This window comes from Cyprinodon variegatus, unplaced genomic scaffold, assembly GCF_000732505.1.
Source record: "Cyprinodon variegatus isolate N-32 unplaced genomic scaffold, C_variegatus-1.0 Scaffold723, whole genome shotgun sequence".
In the NCBI taxonomy this organism is placed as follows: domain Eukaryota; kingdom Metazoa; phylum Chordata; class Actinopteri; order Cyprinodontiformes; family Cyprinodontidae; genus Cyprinodon; species Cyprinodon variegatus.
The window spans coordinates 366992-375322 of record NW_015151176.1 but is presented as its reverse complement, the minus strand read 5'-3'; the positions used below and the strand labels follow the sequence as shown (position 1 = coordinate 375322).

General features: G+C 40.8%; 1 protein-coding gene across 1 annotated transcript in view; it reads left to right on the top strand.

Annotated features, from left to right (window-relative positions):
* LOC107097774 (basic salivary proline-rich protein 3-like) overlaps window positions 1-8295 on the top strand; it is a 12346-nt gene extending 4051 nt beyond the window's left edge. Inside the window, exons 3-4 of the mRNA XM_015395057.1 lie at window positions 7248-7443; window positions 7749-8295. Coding sequence (XP_015250543.1) covers window positions 7248-7443; window positions 7749-8295 — 743 coding nt within the window. The remainder of the gene's footprint in view (window positions 1-7247; window positions 7444-7748) is intronic.
* The last annotated feature ends 36 nt before the right edge of the window (window positions 8296-8331 follow it).

Below are 8331 nucleotides of genomic sequence, written 5' to 3'. Positions count from 1 at the left end.
AAAATTTAAAAATCAGTTAACTTTTTTTTTTTCAGTGGCCCTAATCCTCTTCCGTACAGGACTAAGATAACTAAACCAAAAAGATTCAGTTTCTATATATGAAAGTGAACTGACAACAAGATAATATAAATAGGCAATATTCATAGCAGCATTCCCGACAGACCATTTTACCTCATTCACAAGTTTCTGACTTCTGTGTCGCTGTTTCCCTCCCTTCTGAGTGCTCAAACACTCAATAGTTCAGAGAGGGGAGGGGGATGTAACGCTATGCTGCGCCTTCAAAATAAAAGCACGCTAGTTAAAAAAAATGTCAAAATCTAATATTTTGCGGTACAACTTTTTGGGGGGGACATATCCACCTGGCTTTTATATTGGGGGGGGGACATGTCCCCCCCGCTGCTGGTAGTAGTTAGGTTTAGAACTCAGGTGTGAATTAAATTTAGCTTAGGTTTAGCGTTGGGTATGAATGGTTAGGGTTAATCCATAGAAATAAATAGGAAAGCAATTGAAGTTGATGGAAAAGACTGTGGTACGTACTATAGCAAGGGTGTGTTTGCGTGATGTGTGTGTGCACAACCAGCAGGGTAAAGAAATTAGGTCAAATCATTTAAGGCTCAGCTATAAGCTAGTATGTTTAATCTTTACAAGCTGAACTAAACAGCCTTCAGTGGCTACATTTAACAAATTTAATTAATAAATCTGTAGGAAAATATATGACTTGATGTGAAAATAGCAGACTGGCGGCTTCAATTGAGACTTTTGACTTCCTGTGAAACACCTATACAGGTGTGTTTTCAAGGAAATTTAGAAAAATGTTTAATAAAAAGGAAAACCTTTAAAATATGAAAAATAAAACATAGTATTCTTTTTTTAGTGATGTAGCAGGGGATGTGTGCGCTATCTCTGCTTCCAGTTATGCCTGGAAACCAGAAATGTATGAACAACTGGTGCTTGAGGCCTCAAAATGCGATACCGTCTAAACTACTGCCTTCACTGATACCTGCAAGTCGGTGGAGTTGTTTTATTTATGTTGTGGGTCCATAAAGGGAAGGAAGTCCGCAGTCTTCAGACTGCCGGCTACTTATAAATGTTCAAGTTACTCTGATCTACTGTCTATCAGTGGGGATCCCTGTCTGAAAAGCTCAGTTGTAAAATATAAACGCACAAACCCTAAGCTATTTTTGCCTGGTGATAAAATAATTTAAGAGAAAGAGATCAGTACCACACCAAAAACCCTGTTAGGATTTAATTCCCCATGCCAAGCATGACACTGTGCACTTTGCTAGTTGGAAAAATCTGACATAAATGATTTATTATCCATCTGTAGATTATGATTAAACTCACAGCCAGCTGCGCATGTACAGTTACAGTATAAGTGTGACATCCTCGAATTTTCAGTTGAAACAAAAATGCAGTTTAGCACAAAGAACATGTTCTTCCTGTATTATATAAGGGATGGTGGGATGAAAAGTTATAGATACATTGACTCGGGTGAAAAACAGCAGTGCATAAAAATCTATAAATCCGTAAATCAAACATCTAGAGCAAAAGAACTAGCCAACTTACCCCTTCTCATGTCTCAACCCAAACGTGCGACAGACTTAGGATAAGTCCTGAGTCCTGCTACCAACCAAAGTTGGTTCATGGAATAACTAGCAGTAGTTACCTGACTCAGAGTAACAGATCGGTGATAACGGTCTTTCTAAAATTGAAAACGCAGGACATGCAAATGTTTACCCGAGAACTTTTTTACAGTTCTCATCTATCTTGTCTTCAGTAAGATGGCCCCGGTTCATGTCAGGTTTTAATGCCCCTGTGCTGTCTTGGGGCGTTTATGCTTTCAGTCATTCCTGTTACTGGTTCCTTCTAGATATCTGCTTACCCAACAGCTGCATACTCTTGTTCATCAACCACCTGTTCCTCATCCAGTAATCACCGCCTCAGGACCTCAGTTTCTCCTTTGTCGGATGAATCTGTCTCAATCAATTCAATTCAACTATTTATACAACATTGGCATTAAAGACAGTTTGAAGGGAATTCCCCAATTTTCTTCAAAACACCTTATAAATTTCATAAATATTTTGATCTGCACTGGTAAAAATTTTACCAACCTTTTAGGATTTCAGAGTTACTCTAAAAGTACATTTGGGTTTTATTGTTTTTCTGTTCAAGATTCTTTGGGTGAAAAAGGAAACGGCATGCCACCACTGCATTTCTGCCAACTCAGCCCCTAATTTAGTGCCTTTTCATACCCCATAGTGACTTTTCCTAAAAAAAAAAAAAAAGTGACTTGCAACAAATCTAGCTACTTTCTCCTGTCTAGTTGGAGACTTTAGTGACAACACATAGAGCTCTGAGTTTACGTCTTCAGCAAACAGTTAAGCAGCAAATCCCTCCTTAAACAAGACACAGAGACTCAGCAAGCAGCTGCAGCCTGTGTCTGCAGAGATTACTGTGGGTCTCCCATGGTTCCCCATACAATATGAGTCACACATGCATGAAGCTTCCATTGAAAAATCAGAATGTAATGTGTAATGAAATACAATATTTAGTGTGTTATTTTATTTAAGGCTGCTTCACTGAAATAGAATACTACATGGGGTTTCAGCAGCCCTAGCGGACACAGTTCCAGTGTCTCAGGGGAGAATAAACTTTGATCCTAATTTTATACGCTTAGTTGTATTTTTAATCATTTGAAACATTTCTGTGGTGTGATTAACTGACACAATAGATGCATTGGTACTTTACACAGTGTGTAAGGTCCATGGTGCACAGAGACTATGATCCCAATAGAGGATATACCATTTCACAATCAGCATTCTAGTTTAAATCCATCAAACAATCAAATCAGGTCCCACATAGTCTGACATTGTCTATAGGTCTATGAAGAGTTTCTCAAAATCTAAAACAACATACTGTAAAATCAATATTCAACTGCGCAAACATAAATATTGCTGTTTTTTTCTTCTTACTTAGTTTTCATGTACCTGTACCCAGCATTTTAAGTAATGATCAATACATTTCATATATGAATTAATAACAATTTTGTATTGTGAATTACTTTAATAATAATAAATAATTTTATTGATTTCTATGTGCACAACTTGCTCAGGGACTGCAGATGGAAAGTCGTTTTAGCTAGGTCTTGGTCAAAGCATCCCCTCTCATTGTGAGATATATGGTTTTGTAAATAATCCCTGACAAATACTGAACCATGCAACCCAGTTTATTCATGCCATGCATTTCAGGGAAAATATTTTAATGCATAACTCAAATACTGTTCTAACCTTTAAGATATAACTTTCTATAATTAGACTAAAGTGCTGGCCTGGATCTTTGAGGGCCATACATGTATACTGGATGAAAGATTTGGTTGACTCAGAATTCTTTTAGAGATCTTGCTGTTTAAAAGTGATTTAAAGAGTAGATGTCTCGGAAATAGTTGCATTTGAGCATTAAAAACAGACTCCCTTACTTGTGCCTGTGTTTTTTTTAAACATCTACCTATCTGCTTTACTTTTAGGAAATCTTCTGTGCAGGTTTTTGATTAAAATTCTAATAAATATAAAAATAAAATTATTTTAAACCTTTTACTACACAGTCTGGTTCTTGTAAGTTGCTATTCTTTTTCTAATTATTCTTATTGGTCAATATCAAAGGTGTAAGGCCCCTTTCTTTTTTGAAATGAGGAAAAAAGCAGTCACACTTATGATTTAGATTTTACTCAAGAGGAATTCAAAAAGGACCTTTATTTTTTCATGCAAAGAAAACAAAGAAGCCACTGTTGTTTCCTTGGTTTCATCACTCTAGTGTCGGCTTTCAGATTGTTTGAAGTGTGGCTGCTAAATGCTGATGGCTGTTGTAGGAATTCTGCCTGAAATAAAGCTGAACTGATTTATTTTCTCAAAATTCATTTAGCCTTCATGGTTTTATAGAAGACAAAGCTTTTATCTGACAGCACTGTAGGTGTGACAACATGCCAAGTTATTGTACAACAAGCTTTGAGTCATCTGGATTGCCAAATGATCTGGAGGATAAAATGTGGTTAGCAGATGCAGGCTGTGTTGTTCTTGGCTTGGGCTACACACTGTAACATAAATAAATATTCAAAACAGCAAGAGTAAAAAATCTAAAATGGTAATAAAGTCAAATCAAAAAATCTATTTTTAACTAATTATAAGTTCAAATTAATATAGTATTTAATATTGCTATCGTCTAAGATCAACTTACACATCTTTAAACAGTTTTGGTATCAAACACTAAAAACAGGGGGACAGAGTATTGAAAAAACAGATTAAAATAATTTAAGGAATTTTATAAATGTGTGATTTGATGATCTGTCAGAATCACACTGGACAGATAGCTGGGGAAAGAATACTTCACTCCTTAGAAAAATAAGAAGATAATCAAGTAAAAAGAGCTAATTTTGCCATTTAATACCCCAATGGAAGAAAAAGAATAGGAAAAATATATAAAAAACTTGAAAAAAATGTGGTAAATACCCATAATGGTATTGGCAAGCAACAACAACAAAAAAACCCTTAAAGAAAAGCCATCCAACCATCCATGAATTTATTTCCTGATTTTGTTTAATCCTGTTCAGACTGGCAGGCAGAGCTGGGATCTATCTCAGCAAACAGATCTGAGGAGGCAAATCTGATTTTCCAATTAACAAATAGTGTTGTTGTTCCAGTGGTGCACAACTGGAAAAAAGCCCGAGACTGACAAAGAGAGAGTCAACTCTATGGAACATAAGTAAATTTTGAAGAAAAATGATTATTTTAAAGCCATAAAATGTTAGGATAACAATAATAAAATCCACCTTTCCTTTGCTTTTTCAAAGCAGAAACTGTTAAGTCCAAATTTATTCATATCCCTGACAGATTTAGTTTAAAATGCATAATGAGAGAGTAATTTCCCAAAAGAAGATAAAACAATAGAGAAGTTGCATTTTAGTGGAAATAGGTATTGTATGTTTTCTCAGTTATAAGCTTTATGATAATTTATCTTTGGTGATAAGCTCAAGTCTTTGATGGTGAAAGGTTGCTTTACCATCACCCTAATCTGTAAGTCACAACAGGTTTCATTATCAGATCTAGCTCAAAGTATTACTAGTGCAACCAATTAGAATATGCACGGGTAAAATTGAAAGGCTCCTTTAAATGTACCTGCCAGGCGTTTGGAAATATAGTGAAATTTTTGTAAGTGTTAAAAACATGTTTTAACACCAAAAGAGCGACAGCCTCTAAAACAAGATAGCAACACCATATGGACGATGATTTATTATCTGTAATCACATTATCTGAAACCCTGTCAGTTCATAACTGAAAACAGAAAAACTGATTGGTTTTAGGACAGAAATGACCTTTGTTAAGGGAATATGTTCAGAGGTTGTGTGTTTCCATTCTGGTGAAAGAAGATGTGGAAAGTACTTTGCTTTAATGGTCAGAAAAGCCCAAAATATGTTTGTTGCTCCATGGCAGTAAACACGGATAGACAGGTAGTATTTTTCTGACAAACCTTTCAGCAGTTTCTCTATTGGAAACACATTCTGGATTACCAGATTAAACATTAGATTCTTGGTTTGAAGAGAAAGACCAACACTAAGCTGAGGAATGAGAAGACAACACAGTTGTTGGGAAATCATATTTAAATGTCAAACCCTTCTGGCTTAAACATGTATATACATGTAATCTTTATCAGAAAATATTGGGCCAAAATTTAGAAAATGTATTAATTTTTTTTTAAATCCTGTCTTAAAATCTTTTTTTATTCGTTATCTTTTGCAGGCCAGTTAGTTACATCAGCTTGTACACCTAAATTCAGGGAATCATATATCAACGGTCATCTGTCAATAACATTTTTTCAATCATAGCATCTTGATTTTTATGTAGCAGCTAATAAACGCAACGGTTGAAATAAGAAATAAGAATAATTTCCTTTACAATTGAGTTCCATCCCAGTGTTCACGGGGATGGACGTCTGTGCCTTCGGCAAGCGTAGAGCTAACAGAACTGGCAGCATTGCGAGGCAAGGGCTCAAACATGTACAGCTGTAAGCCTTTTACACCAAACCAAGCTTCTGCCGCCCTGGCGTACTCTTCCACAACAACTTTGTCCCCACTTTCCTCCTCTAAATAAAAAATGGTGACGGAGACTCATCCACAACCTCCAACACAAAACTCTCCTCCTCTTGCATGTTTTCGCTGTCCATAGCGTTCCTTGACAGTGTCATTTCTAATTCACCAATTTAGTGCTACTTGGTCCTAATGGAATTTCCCATTGGGAACCTTCTAGCACTTAGTTACTAACTGGTTAACAAAATGCTTCAAAAAAAACGGCCACAAGTAAACTTGTCCGTGAACCTTCTGCCACAACAATCCCGACCAAACGACCAATCACATTCATATTCACATTCATATTCAGCTGTTCACAGAGCTCTAGTAGGCAGTAAACAGAGAGACCAGGGTTAATTGGAATTTGGAAATCAAAATTAAGGATTTCTTTTTTTTTTTTTTTTTTTTAAGGAATTCTTTCCCTCAACTGCTGATGTGCATGTATACATTTACAAAATACATCAGTAAAAGCTCTCACTTTCACCATTTTATTCACAGTAATAAGTTGCTACACTACTGACATTTTTCCATATCTGAGGAAAGCGGAGGAGAGGAGAGAGAGCTTAATAAGCCACCTTATGTCAAAAATGATTGATGACTTATGACCTATGACCTTATGACTTATGACCTTATGTCAAAAATGATTGATGACTTATGACCTTGATGTCCTATAAGACATGACTTTATGACTTATGAAATATGAACTATGAACTCTATGACCCACACCTGAAAAAATGTTTTTCTTATGACCCTTTATGACCCACAAACTTCTGCACAGACACGCACCATCACATTTTGCTTCACCGTGGGGGGGTGGGGGGGGGACAACACGCAGAGCCCCCACCCCGGACGAAGCCCCACCAGGGGGCAGCACGGACCAGGACCGAGACAGGGAGCCAGACCCGAAGCCCTTCCAAGATCTTCTTCCCACTATCACCATCCCCTACCCCCCCTCCGGATTTCTAATCCCTCCCCTACAATAACAATCAAGCTACTCACCACCCAAGCGACAGCAGACATCCAGGCCGAGATCATTCCTACTCCCCCTCCCTCTCCTTCCCCCACTTACAGAGTGCAAACCCGTGAAGGGGTAAGCATCTGCCATAGGTGTTAATGTCCATGCCCCCCCCAGCACAACAGGCCCCGAGGCACCCCGGCACACCAGAGGCCATGGCAACAGGGGCAGACAGCCGGGCGTACACCGGCCCAGACCCCAAGCAGTTCTCCCCACAGAACCCGAACCCCCGAAACCCCACCGGGGCCCCTGCCCAAGGGCAACGCGCCCCAGGGATCCCAGACCCCAGGACCCATCCCAGACCCACTCAGCAGTAGGGCCGGGCAATGCCCAAAAACCCCTGGCGCCGGCACCAGCACCCCCACCCCGACACCGGCCCCAGAACGACTCCCTCCCGACACCGGTCCCACAACACCAATCCAAAGAAGATGAAAGCCACACAACACAGCAAAGCACAAATCCCGAGCCCCACTCCAAGCTCCGATTCCTCCGCTCACACCTCCCCTCCCACACACACACACACACAAAAAAAAATTTTCCCCCTCACTGAAGAAGAACGGCCGCAAACAAGCCAGTGTCCTACACCCACCGCAACACCGCGAGGACCCCTCCACCCAGACGCTCCTCCCCAGAAAAATCAACATGCCTGCCCTCCCAGGAGACAAACAAGCCCGCCGAACAGGAACCCCTCCGACAGCGCACCGCCGGCACACGGGGGCCCGAGCGGCCCCAACAGAAACAACAGCGGAAGGCCGATATGGACGAACCGATGGCACCAACCAAGCCCCCAGGCAGATTCCCCCACCCAAAAACACAACGAAACCACTCCGCCCCCACCGACCACAGCAAACACAGCCGCAAGGCAAAACAAAGTATGGAGCAGCCCCGCCTGGCGCACGCCAGAGAGCCAAAGCCGCCCCAGCCGCCAGAAGCCGGCACAAGCAGCAAAAAGAAAGCAGCAGATGCGACCCCGCCGCGCCCGGTGCGAAAGCAGCACGAACCACCCCGCTCCGGCCTTGCACCGCCCACGGGCAGCCGAGAGGAGGACGGCCGCCCCGATGGGGGCAACAGTCCCCTGGGCCAGACCCGCCAGGCACCCCGCTCCGAGCACCCCCCCGAGCCCCCAGGACCCAAGGACCCCCGAACTAGCCCCCGCACCCCATGAGACGCCCCCTCAAAGCCCCCCACTACACTAAGTGAT